General features: G+C 40.6%; 1 protein-coding gene across 6 annotated transcripts in view; it reads right to left on the bottom strand.

Annotated features, from left to right (window-relative positions):
• Positions 1-15,786: 15,786 nt before the first annotated feature.
• Positions 15,787-16,284, bottom strand: part of CCT6B (chaperonin containing TCP1 subunit 6B) — a 53,159-nt gene continuing 52,661 nt past the window's right edge. For all 6 annotated transcript variants that reach the window (XM_009190104.4, XM_003912605.5, XM_017950502.3 and 3 more), the window contains one exon: positions 15,787-15,985. In XM_009190104.4, the coding sequence (XP_009188368.1) occupies positions 15,913-15,985 (73 nt within the window). In that variant the 3' untranslated portion in view covers positions 15,787-15,912. The remainder of the gene's footprint in view (positions 15,986-16,284) is intronic.

Here is a 16,284-nt window from a genome sequence, read left to right on the forward strand (position 1 = left end):
GCATGGCCAGAGATGGAGTACCTAGGTCAGCCTTAACCATTTACTCAATCAGTAAAAGCCCCCAGACGTGCCAGGGACTGCTCTAGGCAGGGAGAAACCCACTAGGAACAGAGAGCATCTTCCAATTTGATTTGGGGGGAGACGAACAATGAACAAAACCAACATTTTATTTAATCTCAGATAGTGATGACTGTTCCAAAGAAAATAAAGCAGAAGATACAGAACATGGCAGGAGATGGAGCTGCTTTTTTTTTTAAAAAGAAAGGGTAACTAAGTTGAGATGGGGGTGTAAGCCCTGTAAGAGTCTGGGGAAACAGTGTTCTTGGCTATGAGAAAATCTGGCTGGGCGTGGTGGCTCATGCCTGTAATTCCAGCATTTTGGGAGGTCGAGATGGGAGGATCACCTGAGGTCAGGAGTTCAAGATCAGCCTGGCCAACACGGTAAAACCCCATCTCTACCAAAAATTAAAAAATTAGCTGGGCATGGTGGTGTGCACCTGTAATCCCAGCTACTCAGGAGGCTGAGGTAGGAGAATTGCGTGAACCCCAGAGGCAGAGGTTGCAGTGTGCTGAGATGGCACCACTGCGCTCCAGCCTGGGCGACAAGACTGAAACTCCGCCTCGGAAAAAAGAAAAAAAAAAAAAGGGAAAGTTCCCAAGACAGAAATAAGCTTGACAGGGGGAACAGCAGAAGGGCCAGTGTGGCTGGAGAGAGTTGGGAGGGTAAGAGATGACGAGGCTGGAGAGGCAGGTGCGGGGTCTCTTAGGCCATTGTAATGGGTGCGGATGGGGATACGGGAGACCCTTCCTGGCAGGAGCCTTCCTCCCATTCCCTGCCACAGAAACACCCACCTCCCAAGCCCATGCTCTGCTGCTGCTTAAGGTTTGGTGAGGACATGGAGGTGACAAATATTTGTCATCCACTGAAGCACCCCTAACTAAAGACTACATTTTAAAGCCTCTATTGCAATTAGGTGTAGCCATAGGTCTAAGTTCTGGCTAATGAAATGTCAGAGTAAGTCATTGTGTGGGACTTCTAGAAAAGCTTCTTAAAAGGAAGTGAATGCCAGGTGTGGTGGCTCACGCCTGTAATCCCAGCACTTTGGGAGGCCGAGGTGAGCCAGATCACCTGAAGTCAGGAGTTCGAGACCAGCCTGATCAACATGGTGAAACCCTGTCTCTTCTAAAAATACAAAAATTAGCCAAGTGTGGTGGAGCGCACCTGTAATCTCAGGTACTCAGGAGGCTGAGGCAGGAGAATCGCTTTGAACCTGGGAGGCGGAGGTTGCAGTGAGCCAAGATCACGCCACTGCACTCCAGCCTGGGTAACAAAGCAAGATTCTGTTCCCCCAGAAAAAAAAAAAAAAAGAAAGTGAGACTGCTGAGGTGGGCCCTTTCTATTCAGTTACAATGGCTGAAGGTCCAAAAGGCATTGTTGATCATAAAGGCAACTCTGAGGATGACAATTATGTGCCCAGAAGAGTGGAACAAAAAAATTAGAAGCCTGGGCCTCAGATAATAGTGAGAAACCACTATACATAAATCCTGATTTTTTTTTTTAATTTTTTTTTTTATTTTTTTTTGAGACAGAGTCTTGTTCTGGTCGCCCAGGCTGGAGTGCAGTGGCACGATCTCAGCTCATTGCAACCTCTGCCTCCCGGGTTCAAGCAATTCTTGTGCCTCAGCCTCCTGAGTAGCTGGGATTACAGGCATACACCACTATGCCTGGGTAATTTTTTATTACCCAGAGACAGGGTTTCACCATGTTGGCCAGACTGGTCTCAAACTCCTGACCTCAAGGGATCTGCCCACCTTGGCCTCCCAAAATGCTGGGATTACAGGCATGAGTCACCATGCCCGGCCTGAGAAAAATAAACTTCTATGTTGCTTAAGTTAATATCATTCCTGATCTCAACTTCAGGCAGCCAAATGCATGTCTTGACTTATACAGTAGCTTTACCATCATCCCCATTTGGAAACAGGCTGACAGGTTGCCCAAACTCCAACAGCTAAGAAGTGTGATTCAAACTTGAATCTTTCTGGTTCCAAAAGCTACACTCCTCCAGTCCTTTTGGTAACAGCCCTTTGGAAAACTCACTCTCATTAACTCGTGAGAAGGCACAAACACTACAGTATGGTTTAGAACAGCTGACAACCTTTACATCCCCTGCTCTTGTCTTAGAGGTGCATATCAGAGCAGATTGTCTTACAACTTAACTATGTACTCTAGTAGGTAAGTTAACCACATGCCAGACAGAAGGAAGATTTTTAATTTCCCAGTTAACATTTCCTCTGCCTCCAAATTCCAAGTTGCCAGACTCTTTCAGGGATCCCATAGAAAATCCTATAAACTCACTCTCACGCAAACTTGATAACATGCTCTTTTCTCAGGAATGCTTATATTTATGAATTCCTTAGAATTTTCTAGATGCTGGATCATGTTGTCTGAAAATAATTTTCCTTTCTTGCCTAATGGCACTAGCTTTACCTCTAGTACTACGCTGAAGAAGTAAGAGTGGGCAGCCTTGCTTTGTTCCTGATCTTAGGTAGAATGCATTCAGGCTTTCACCCTGAAGTATGATGTTTTCTGTAGGTTTTTTGTAGATGCCTTTTATCAGGTTAAGGAAGTTTCCTTTACTCTAAGTTTGAGTTTTTATCATAGACTTTGTAAACAATTTTTGTGTGTATATTGAGATAATTGTATAGTTTTGTCCTTTATTCTACTAATATGGTATATTATATTAATTGATTTTGGGATATTAAACCAACCTTGCATCCCTGGGATAAATCCCACTTGGTCATATTATATAATCTTTTTTATATGATGCTGGATTTAGTTTGCTCAAATTTCATTGAAGAATTTTGCTCAGATATTGTTCTGTAGTATTCTTTTCTTTGATGTCAGGAATACTTGCTGTGTCAGAGGCCCACAAGATCACTTCTGGGTTCAATGGATTAGAACTCAGCATGTAGTTACACTCATGGCTATACTTTATTACAGAGAAATGATACAAAGCAAAATCAGCAAATCATCCCATCTGGCACATGGGATGAGTTCAGAGGAAAGTTAAGTGCAAATTTCCAAGGTCCTCTCTCAGTGGAGTCAGGCAAGATGTTCTTAATTTTTTCAGCAACAAATTGACAATGTGTAAAATGTTGCCAACCAGGAAAGCATATTAGAAACTCAGAGTCCAGGATCTTTATTAGAGGCTGATTATATAGGAAGGAACTACATGCCTACATATCCAAATATACCCAAAATTCCAGACTCCCGAAAGGAAAGCAGGTATTCAGCGTAAATCACACTGACAGTCTGAACATAGGGTAGTGAAAACACTCCCAAATCCAAATTCCCAGATATCAACCAAGGACCAACCTTGAAAGCAGGCCTTTCAAAGGATAAAACCTGGGCCTGCTATAACTCTTTTCTACGTACTTGCTTTTAAAACAAAAACCCAGATCAAAAAAAAAAAAAAATACTAATGTTGGAATTTTAGCCACAGAAGGTAGGGAGTTTGAATGTTGGGACATTCTTGGTACCTTCAAACTATACTCCCTTAGCTTACCCACATATAGGTGTAAAGTTAAGCCTGCATCTCTAGAAAGTTTAATGTGATAATAATAAAGTAACAGAAAAGGGCTCTCACTTCATGTCATGCAGTGCTTAGGCAGAAATATTTTCCCTGCACTGTAGGAAAAATGGCTTTATAGGCCTTGTGGCCTTTCAGCAACATTAGGCCCCCTCAAACTGCACATCTCATCAGTCACAGTTCTGGGGCAGAGATTGAGAGAATGCCAAGGGGGAAAACAGGAAAGCACACATGTATTTGGCAAACCCCTATGGCACACTCACCAATCTGCCTCCAAGCAGCAGGATCTTGGTCTCACAGCCAAAGCAGTGTTGACACTTCTCCACTGCTAGAGGCAAAAGTTTGCAGAGTTCTTGTCATTAATTGATTTTGCTCTATTTATGTAACAGACTACATGCCCAATGCATACTGATGCATAACTATTGATGATAATAAAAAAAAAATAGTAGCTAAGCAGTTGTTAAGCACAAAGTATGGCTCAAGCACTGTGTAGAGCAATCAACACATACTGACTTATCCTCACAACAATCCTGTAAAATTTTACCTGTCTTACAGGATTCAAGCAATTCTTGTGTCTCAGCCTCCCGAGTAGCTGGGATTACAGGCACACACCACCACACCTGGGTAATTTTTTATTACCCAGAGACGGAGTTTCACCATGTTGGCCAGACTGGTCTCAAACTCCTAACCTCAAGGGATCTGCCCGCCTTGGCCTCCCAAAGTGCCGGGATTACAGGCGTGAGTCACCATGCCCGGCCTGAGAAAAATAAACTTCTATGTTGCTTAAGTTAATGTCATTCCTGATCTCAACTTCAGGCAGCCAAATGCATGTCATATAATCCATTTATAGATGAGAAAACTGAGGTTAAGTGACTAGCCCCACGTCAAACAGCTGATAGATGGTAGAGGTGGAGTACGGTTCCACACACTATGGCTCCAGAGCTAACATTCTTCTTTTTAGTTGTTTTGTTTTGTTCTTGTTTTATAGACAGGGTATTGCTCTGTCACCCAGGCTGGAGTGCAGTGGCAAAATCAAAGCTCAGTATGACCTTGAACTCTTGGGCTTAAGCGATCCTCCCACCTCAGCCCCCCAAGTAGCTGGAACTATAGTTGCATGCCACCATGCATGGCTAATTTTTTTTTCTAGAGATGAGGTCTTGCCATGTTACCCGGGCTGGTCTTGAACTCCTAGGCTCAAGCAATTCTCCTGCCTCAGCTTCCCAAACTGCTGGGATTACAGGCATGAGACACCAAGTCCAGTCCCAACATTTTTAATTGCCAACATAACCCTGTTTCACAAATACAACTGCATGACAGAAGGGTTTCCAACATTGACCTCCCCACAGGATAGTCTACCACATTCTCCAACCTAGATTGGGGCATAGGGTAGAAAAGAGTAGACTCCTGAACAGTTAAAGTTTCCTTCAGTGGTACCGTCTTCCTGAGCACATCTGGAAGCACAGAGGTATTTCTGGCTGTCACAAAGAATGGAGGGTGCTACTGGCCTTTAGTGCCTGGATTCCAGGGGTGTGAAACATCCTACAATCTTTAGAAAGTTCTACAGTTGATAGAACAGTCAAACACAATGAATGGTGTGCCCCCACTAATACTGCATGACCAACTGGCCCTTATATACAGTCCAGGACTACAGAAGAAAGAGACAATAGGAAAAATCATTTTAAGCTCACTGCTCTCAAAGCCTTTCCCTATGCATTTTGAGCTTTTGTGAAGCTCCCACCAGGCAAGCATATGGCGTAGACCTGTTTCTCAACCTCTGCATCTAAATTTATCTCCAAGTTAAGGGCAGAAGCCAGATACGGGCCCACAGGATATTTGTCCAACAAGGCGCTTGGCTTCATCCTGGCCCAGGCAGCAAACAGACACAGGGATATGTCAGGTGATTCTTGGACTAAGCAACTGAGAAATGTTGAGAAAGTCTCAGAAGTCATTGTTCATTGTGACCATCATTAGCTCAGTTCTTTAATGCCAAGAACTCTGCCAAGCATGGAGAAGATGGCAAGTCAGGCCCATGGGAAAACCATTCTTACCATCTGTGGGCTCTAGGGAAATACCTGCACCCTGGCACTTCCCTTTTCTCTCTGTCCTCAAACATAATATCCCTCAGTAAAGGCCCAACTCGGGTCCCCAAGTGTCCTCTTTAAAGAAGGGCTAATATTTATGAAGTAGCTAAGGAGCAGGGTACTCAGGAATCCACAATTAATTCAATACTAAAAGGCTGTCTTTATGAAATGCTTAGAGCATGTTTTTGTTTTTTCACTAAAGCCAACCAAAACACTGATATTCCAGGTTCCCATCTTTGTCCCTTTCCTATTAGCCTAAACATCAGGCCAGAGAAAGTATGATTGAAGATTAAATCTAATTCTGGGGCACTTGATTTCCTCATTAAAGAGTTTAGTCTAGAATAGAATAAGGAAAGCAAGACTATTTACAGAGTCACTGGGGATCTCCTTAATGATTATATCCTTGTTCCCCTAGATCTCTTTGACAATTATACAGGCAGCTGTAAAGAAAGAGTGAATGGATTGTTACAAGGCCTTAATACCTAGAGACATTAAACTGAATTATGTTCAAGAGCCAAAACCCTGGGATGGCAGTGGTATTGTGGGAGGCTGGGAGGGTAGTAATGTATGACTATGAGACACGATCAAAACATAAAGCAATAGTGATGGCACCAATAAAAGTGATCGCAAAGAAATAGTTATTGTTACAGAAAGGACTGTAAAAAAAGATAGGTTAGAAACAAGCAGTTAGGAGAATGGCAGACAGGGGGATAACGATTCTTGGCTCATGATACTTTAACTGTAGCTGGCAGATTTATGAAACAATCTTAGGATAAAGTATTTTTTATTTTTAAGGGAACTGTCATGAATTTTTTATGTACTTAAAAGTTGGATATTCTCCAACAGACAGAAAAATTAGTTAAGTAATTTGCATTGATATGGTTTGGCTGTGCCCCCACCCAATCTCAACTTGAATTTTATTTCCCAGAATTCACAAGTTTTGTGGGAGGGACCCAATGGGAGGTAACTGAATCACGGGGGTCTGTCTTTCCCTTGCTATTCTCGTGATAGTAAGCCTTACAAGATCTGAAGGGTTTATTGAGGTTTCTGCTTTTCCTTCTTCCTCATTTTTCTCTTGCCACCACCATGTAAGAAGTGCTTTATGCCTCCCGCCATGATTCTGAGGCCTCCCCAACCATATGGAACTGTAAGTCCAATTAAACCTCTTTTTCTTCCCAGTCTTGGGTATGTCTTTATTAGCAGTGTGAAAATGGATTAATACAGTAGATTGGTACCAGTAGGGTGGGGCATTGCTGAAAAGATACCCAAAAATGTGGAAGCAACTTTGGAACTGGGTAACAGGTAGAGTTTGGAACAGTTTGGAGGGCTCAGAAGAAGACAGTTTGGAGGGCTCAGAAGTAACAGGCAGAGGTTGGAACAGTTTGGAGGGCTCAGAAGTGGGAAAGTTTGGAACATCCTAGAGACTTGTTGAATGGCTTTGACCAAAATGCTGATAATAATATGAACAATAAGGTCCAGGCTGAGGTGGTCTCAGATTGAGATGAGGAACTTGTTGGGAACTGGATCAAAGGTGACTCTTGTTATGTTTTAGCAAAGAGACTGCCAGCATTTTGCCCTGCCCTAGAGATTTGTGGAACTCTGAACTTGAGATAGATGATTTAGGCTATCTGGCGGAAGAAATTTCTAAGCAGCAAAGTATTCAAGAGGTGACCTGGGCACTGTTAAAAGCATTCAGCTTTAAATAGGAAACACAGCATAAAAGTTCATAAAATTTGCAGCCTGGCTATATGATAGAAAAGAAAAAAACCATTTTCTGGGGAGAAATTCAAGCTGGCTACAGAAATTTGCCTAAGTAGCAAGGAGTCTAATGTTAATCCCCAAGACCATGGGGAAAATGTCCCCAGGCCATGTCAGAGCACAGCAGCCCCTCCCATCACAGACCCAGAAGCCCAGGAGGAAAAAGTGGTTTCGTGGGCCAGGCCCAGGGTCCCCATGTTGTGTGCAGTCTAGGGACTTGGTGCCTTGTGTCCCAGCTGCTCCAGACTTGGGTCAAAGGGGCCAACATAGAGCTCAGGTTGTGGTGTTAGAGGGTGGAAGCCCCAAGGCTTGGGAGCTTCCATGAAGCATTGAGCCTGCAGGTACACAGAAGTCAAGAATTGAGGTTTGGGAACCTCCACCTAGATTTCAGAAGATGTATGGAAATGCCTGGATGCCCAGGCAAAAGTTTGCTGCAGGGACAGGGCCCTCTTGGAGAACCTCTGCTAGGGCGGTGTGGAAGGGAAATGTGGGGTTGGAGCCCCCACACAGAGTCCCTAACTAGGGCACTGCCTAGTGGAGCTACGAGAAGAGGGCCACTGTCCTCCAGACCCCAGAATGGTAGAGCCACCAACAGCTTGCATCATGCACCTGCAAGAGCTGCAGACACTCAACACCAGCCCAAGAAAGCAGCCAGGAGGGAGGCTGTACCCTGCAAAGTCACAGGGGTGGAGCTGCCCAAGACCATGGGAACCCACCTCTTGCATCAGCATAATCTGGATATGAGACCTGAAGTCAAAGGAGATCATTTTGGAACTTTAAAATTTGACTGTCCCACTGGATTTCAGACTTGCATGGGCCATGTAACCCCTTCGTTTTGGCAAATTTCTCCCATTTGGAATGGCTATATTTACCCAATACCTGTATACCCATTGTATCTAGGAAGTAACTAGCTTGTTTTTGATTTTACAGGCTCATAGGTGTAAGGGACTTGCCTTGTCTCAGATGAGACTCTGGACTGTGGACTTTTGAGTTAATGCTGAAATGAGTTAAGACTTTGGGGAACTGTTGGGAAGGCATGATTGGTTTTAAAATGTGAGGACATGAAATTTGGGAGGGGCCGGGGGCAGAATGATATGGTTTGGCTGTGCCCCTACCCAAATCTCAACTTGAATTGTATTTCCCAGAATTCCTATATTTTGTGGGAGGCACCTAGTGAGAGGTAATTGAATCATGGGGGCTGGTCTTTCCCACGCTATTCTTGTGATAGTAAGTCTCACAAGATCTGATGGGTTTATCAGGGGTTTCTGCTTTTCCTTCTTCCTCATTTTTCTCTTGCCACTGCCATGTAAGAAGTGCCTTTTGCCTCCCACCATAATTCTGAGGCATCCCCAAACATGCGGAACTGTAAGTCCAATTAAACCTCTTTTTCTTCCCAGTCTCAGGCATGTCTTTATCAGTAGCGTGAAAATGGACTAACACATGCATTAAAAATAGATGGATCTAGCAGTTCTAGCACATAGCAGTCTTAGCTAATGTGGACTTACCCTCCATCTCACCCCTAATTTACAAACATAAAAATGCTAGAGGAAATGTATGGCTCGCAACCAGATACCACTTCATACCCATTAGGATGGCTGTTATCAAAAAATAACAAATACTGGTGAAGACATAAATTAGTACCCTTGTGTACTGCTGGTGAGTATAAAAATGTAAAGAAATTCCTCAAGAAATTAAAAATAGAATTACCATGTGATCCAGCAATTCCACTTCTTGGTATATATTCAAAAGAACTGAAAGTAGACACAAACATATTTGCACACCCATGTTCATAGCAGCATTATACATAATAACCAAAAGGTAGAAATAACCCAAGTGCCCATCAATGGATGAATAAATAAATAAAATGTGGTAGGTACATATAATGGAATATTATTCAGCCTTAGAAAGAAATTCTAGCACACACTACAATATTAATGAACCTAGACAACATTATGCTAAGTGAAATAAGCCAATCACCAAAAGACCGTATGATCCCATTCACATGAGGTACATAGAGTAGTCAAATTCATAGAGACAGAAAGTAGAATGTGATTAACAGGGGCCAGGGGAGGGGGAAATGGGGAGTTATTGTTTAATGGGTACAGAGTTTCAGGTTTGCAAGGAAAAGAAGTACTAGAGATGGATGGTGGTGATGGTTGCACAACAATACACATGTACTTAATGCCACTGAACTATACCCTTAAAAGTGGTTAAAATGGTAAATTTCATGTTATGTATATTTTACCATTAAAATAAATAAGTAAAGAGCATACAAAACAAAAACAAAAACTATATGGTTGAGCTTAAAAAAGAGAAAGGGAAATTTTCTTCCAAAGGAAGTCAAAACAGAGTGACAAACTCTGAAGGTGAACTACAGAAGCCAGAGAAAATAAGAAACTAGATTAAGATCTAGTCTAGATGTCAGGGTTTTAACACCCACACAGAAACAGGGCCACATTTGAAGGAAGGAGTTGAAGCTAAGGCCCCTAAATGAAAAAAGAGGCTTTAAAAGGCATATTTACGGAGGCCAATACAGAGGCTGGATGCACTCCACCCACCTGCCAAGTGAAGTAATGGGAAAACTTGCTCTGCTCAGGATACCTATAAGAAACTGAAGCTCTAGGCCTACACCATGCTCAGGTGTGGATTGTGAAATTATACCACTTGAGGGTTTCAAAAAAAAGGTAAAAATGGTCCTATGTTTATAACTTGCCACTGAGAGTGCAAATTGGTATAAACCCTATGGAAGGGAACTTGGAAATACGTGTCATAATGACAAAGCCTGTACAATAGCAGAAAACCATGAGATAATATTTTCAAAGTGCTGAGAGAAAACAATGGGTAACTTAGTAAATTATCATTCAATAGTAAGGAGCAATAAAGACCTTTTGAGGGAAGAAAAACTAAGAGAGTATTACTATCTGGTTTACACTAGAAGGAGAAAGAATATATAGTAGTAAGAAAGAAAGTGAATCCAGATGGAAGAAGACAGTTGCAAGAAAGAGTGGTGAACAAAGAAATGAATAAACATATGGAAAGTCTAAACATCAATCGACTTTATAAAATAATAGTGATTCTCAGCCTGACCAACATGGTGAAACCCTGTCTCTACTAAAAATACAAAAATCAGCCGGGCGTGGTGGCGCACGCCTGTAATCCCAGTTACTTGGGAGGCTGAGACAGAAGAATTGTTTGGATCTGGGAGGCAGAGGTTGTGGTGAGCTGAGATTGCATCACTGCCCTCCAGCCTGGGTGACAAAGCAAGACTCCAACTCAAAAAAAAAAAAAAAAAGTGATTATTACTATAACTAATTTAAGAGATTTAAAAACAAGAAGGAACAAGAAGAGATTTAAAAACAAGAAGATTTAAAAACACGTTTAAACACAGGATGAATTACTGTAAAATGTTTTAAGGACTTTGTATTGTTAGGGAGGGGCAGAGTTACTATGTTAAGTATGCAAGTTAAAATTTTTAAATTAACCCTACAGTAATAAAGATAGAATATATCATTTCCAAACCATCAGAGAGAAAAAATGGGGAGTAGACAAAATTGAATCAATCTAATTGAAGGTAGTAAAAAGAGAAAGTATTTTTTAAAAAGAAGGGTAAACAAAAAGTATCAAATTATATGGTAGAAATAAATCTATCACTAATCATCAACAATAACTAAACTCACCAGTTAAAAGATACTGCCCAAGTGAATTTTTTAAAGTAATAAAACTGGCCGGATGCAGAGGCTTACTCCTGTAATCTCAGCACTTTGGGAGGCCAAGGCAGGAGGATTGGTCCAGCTCAGGAGTTCCAGACCAGAATAGGCAACATAGTGAAATCCCATCTCCACTAAAAATAAAATAAAAAATAAATGAGCTGGCTGTGGTGGTGCACACCTGTAGTCTCAACTACTTGGGAGGCTAAGGCAGAAGAATCCCTTGAGCCTAGGAGATTGAGGTTGCAGTGAGTTATTAAATTAATAAAATCTAGCAATGATGTGTTTTTAGAGACACACTTAATACCTGAAAACAGAAATTTCATAAAAGGATGGGAAAACATACTAGAAAAATAGTATCATTTCCCCATCCCCTGCACCAAAATAGAGTTGGCATTGCTAGATGAATATAAAACAAAATAAGTCTTTAAGGGAAAAGTATCATTTTATAAAGCATTTCTATAAAAATATAAAGTATCAAAACAGCCTCAAAAGGAAATAGAAAACATGAGACCTAAAATAATAAAGAATATTGAATCAGTAATCAAAAATCTATCCCACCCATTTAAAAAAACTACTAGGCTCAGACCAAACTGTCAAGAAATAGATAACCCTCCATTTTATCGACTCAAACTTCCACAGAAAACAAAGAGTAATAATTCCTCAACTCATTTTATGAGGCTAATATGTCACTGATCTGAAAATTAGAAAAGGAAAGTAGAACAAGTAAAATTATAGGCCAACAGTGCTTATGAACAGATGTAAAAACCTAAATAAATATTAGCATTGAGTCCAGCAGTGTATAAATAGTATCATATTTCATTGAATCTAAAATGTCACTCATAAGATGCACCCATTACTTCACAGACTAAAAGAAAATGCTATCACTTCAACTATGACATAATACTTTGTCATTCATAAATTTTTTATATTTACTGTAAGAGCTTTTTAAACTTATACATACAACTTTTTATCATATCATTCCTATGCATTAATAACATAGGCAAAATAAATAAGGTAAGATACTCTTAAGACTTCATAATCAAGAGTCCAACTCTTCTAAATCACTTTTCAACTTAGAGTCTCTGACACTCATTGTCACCATCAAGAAGTGGTAATGCAACATTTCATGAAAAAGTCTCTACGACTATCTCTGGTATTTTCTTCTAAGCCATTGACACATATTCTGAAAGTTTTGATATTGAAGATTTTTTTCTTTAACTTACTGGAACATGACATTGTAGTACAGAAACATGCTGAAGGCCAGGTGGGGCGGCCTCCACCTGCAATCTCAACACCTGGGGAGGCTAAGATGGGAGGATCACTTGAGGCCAGGTACCTGTTCAAGACCAGCCTGGGCAACACAGTGAGGCCCCGTCTCTACATATATACATACATACATACATACACACACACATACATATATACATACAAACAAGAAATATACTTGAATATGTCCTGCTTAGATTTTATAAGTATAAGCATAGATTGCAAATCCCACTTGTTGTAAACAAAACTTTTAAAATACATTATATATATATATCACTTATTATATCAGTCCAGATTCAGAAACTTGTGGTAAGGCAGTTCCAGATAGTTTCATTTCAGCTGTAAACTGTGTCACTTTGACTGATATTGTAATTTTCAAATATATAATATGTTTACAGATGTGCCCTGCATTAATGTTCCTATTTGGGTTTTTGTTGAGTCTCCTGTCTGCTTGCCAAAACCTAGGATGCTTCAGGCCCATGTACAATCAAAAGCAGAGGCATCCTTGAGCGTTAAAGCATTGAACTAAGTGGAAAATGCAATATAGCACATAACTGAAGTGAAAAAAGGCTGTATTTTTGTGGTTTTTTTTAAACAAAAGTTTGTGTAACTTTTTTTGAAAAAAAGAAATACACTGGAATACTCCAAAACTGCTAAAATGAATGAATAGATAAATCTCAAAACTATTAAGTGGGAAATAAAAGCACAAAAGTATATCTACAGAGCGATACAATTTATACATTTTAAAAACCCAAGAAAAGGCTGGTTACTCACACCTGTAATCCCACCACTTTGAGAGGCTGAGGCAGGGGGACTGCTTGAGGCCAGGAGTTCAAGAACAGCCTAGGCAACATAACAGACCCCATCTCCACAAAAATAAATAAATAAATAAATAAATAATAAAAAGAAAGGAAAAAAAGAAAAAAAGAAAAATTCACCAGTTAGCTAGGTGTGGTGTCATGTGCTTATAGTCTTAGCTACTCAGGAGGCTGAGGTGAGAGGATTGCTTGAGCCCAGAAGTTTGAGGCTGCAGTGAGCTGATTATGCCACTGCATTCCAGCCTGGGTGACAGAGTGATGCCCTGTCTCTAAATAAATTAAATAAATAAATACCACAAACGAATTTTTTATGTTGTCACAGGTATGCAAAAGAATAAAGAATGGCCAGGCACAGTGGCTCACTCCTGCAATCCCAGCACTTTGGGAGGCCGAGGTGGGTGGATCATCTCAGGTCAGGAGTTCAAGACCAATCTGGCAAACATGGTGAAACTCTGTCTCTACTAAAAATACAAAAGATTAGCCAGGCGTGGTGGCAGGCACCTGTAATCCCAGCTACTCGGGAGCCTGAAGCTGGAGAATCGCTTGAACCTGGGAGGTGGAGGTTGCAATGAGCCACGATTGTACCACTGTACTCCAGTCTGAGCAGCGAAACTGTCTCAAAAAAAAAAAAAACAACAATAAAAAAAAAAAAGAGTGGGAAAAATAAAAGTACATAGGCAATAAAGATCACCTCTAGGGAGGAAGGGTGGAAAAAGCATGATGGGGAGTGGGTGGGGAAAGCGGCATCTTAACATTTTGTACTTTGGTATTTCTTTAAAGAAAATCTGGCTGGGTACAGTGGCTCAGGCCTGTAATCCCAAAACTTTGGGAGGCCGAGGCAGGCAGATCACTTAAGGTCAGGAGTTTGAGATCAGCCTGGCCAACATGGCAAAACCCCATCTCTGCCAAAAATGTAAAATTAGCCAGGCATGGTGGCGGGCTCCTGTAATCCCACCTACTCGGGAGGCTGAGGTAGGAGAATCGCTTGAATCCGGAAGGTGGAGGTTGCAGTGAGTCGAGATGGTGCCACTGCACTCCAGCCTGGGTGGCAGGAGGGAGACTCTGCCTCAAAAAAAAAAAAAAGAAAAGAAAAGAAAATCTGAAACAAATATGGCAAAATGTTACTATTAAAGCTAGGTGGAGGGTACAGACGTGTTTATTATATTCTTTCTGTCTTTTTTGGTATATTTTAAATATTTCAAAATTTAAACAATATTACACAGAAAAGATATGGCCATATGCATGGCATGCCCATTTTAAAAGGCCTATTCTATAGGATAAAGACAAGTTTAAAAAGGAGATCTTTCTTTATAACAGCAAAAAAAATTGAAAACAGAATTAGTAAAATAAATTGTGGTATAACCATACAATGCAATGCCGTGTAAACATACATAAGTGATGGTTCAGAAGTCTGAATACTGGACCAGGTGTGCTGGCTCATGCCTGTAATCCAAGTACTTTGGGAGGCTGAGGCAGGCATATTGCCAAAGCTCAGGAGTTCAAGACCTGCCTAGTCAACATGGTGAAACCCCTTCTCTACTAAAAATACAAAAATTAGTCAGGTGTGGTAGTGTGCACCTGTAATCTCAGCTACTAAGGAGGCTAAGGCAGGAGAGTCACTTGAGCCTAGGAGGCAAGAGTTGCAATGAGCCAAGATCATGCCACTGCACTCCAGCCTGGGTGACAGAGTAAGACTCCATCTCAAAAAAAAAAAGAAGAAGAAGAAGAAGTCTGAATACTGACTTAGAAAGATGTTGATAGCATATTAAGTGGAAAAAAACAGGCTATAAAATCATAGGTTCTCAACTAGGGCATTAAATAGTTAAAGGAACCTTCTCCTACATGCACAAACAGGCCAAAGTTCCATTAATGCACCTGCCATATTTTAGTCTCTTATCAACTAACATCCATGGAAAGAAGTTAACCACAAGAAGTCTAATAACAATAAAAAGCATAATAGATTAATTCTAGAGTTTCAAACAAGAAAGATATTGCTATAATATCCACACTGAACAGTTGTATTATGAGCCAAAAACAATTATTTCCCACTGCTGGTGTCAACAATTCTCCTCTTTCCAGATGAGACCTGTTCTACCTCACCATCTAGTCAGAGAGCTACCAGAGCTAGCACAGTAGCATAAATTGTTGATCATATATACAAAAGAAAGGCCAGGTAAAATATAAGAAATGATATCAAAAATAAATTGAGTCAGACATTATAAACAATGTAACCCAAAGCTACATGCCATATTTACAAGAGGAAAGAGTGGCAGCAAGATGTCACTGAAAGAATTTTGAGAGAAAATGAAACATTTTGTCCTACTACATTTATACCCTCTGATAAACTGGAAATTTACTTGGGTGTACTAAAACCTCTATTTTGTTAATTAAAACTTGCCAAAAGGTCTAAGAATCATAAAGATCCTATGCTATAACAACTGCAGTAGCATACAACAAAGGGTGGGGAGTTAGGACTCCTGGGGAAATATTTCAATTATTATTCCTTTACTGTAAAAGTATTTCTTGTGTTCTTTATACCTTGATGAAATATTTTTTGAGACTGTTAAGATCCAAAAGATATAAACTGCATTTATTGTGTAGAAATTCAGAATGGCTCAGGCTACACAATAGTAGTCAGATGTAAAGTGTACTAAATTTCATCTTCTAGAAGGGTTGATTTTGAATTCAATCATCCTTTGAGAGAAGACATCCCAGCTCGCATAATTTCATCAACCAGGAGAATGTTGGTGGCAATCACTGTGCTAAGGAAAAAGATGAGAGGGTGAGTAAAGCCTACTAACCCACTCTTAGCTTTTTTCTCCAGCAATCTTTACCTATGTAGGGTACTTTAATGATGTTTGTATGATATTTTATGAGACAAGGCTGTTATAAATACAAATACAAATGTCACCGTTTTTTGTTTTTTTTTTTTTTTTCCCAAGATGGAGTTTCACTCTTGTTGCCCAGGCTGGAGTTCAATGGCGAGACCTCAGCTCACTGCAACTTCTGACTCCCACGTTCAAGCAATTCTCCCGCCTCAGCCTCCCGAGTAGCTGGAATT

This window comes from Papio anubis, chromosome 17 (assembly GCF_008728515.1).
Source record: "Papio anubis isolate 15944 chromosome 17, Panubis1.0, whole genome shotgun sequence".
In the NCBI taxonomy this organism is placed as follows: domain Eukaryota; kingdom Metazoa; phylum Chordata; class Mammalia; order Primates; family Cercopithecidae; genus Papio; species Papio anubis.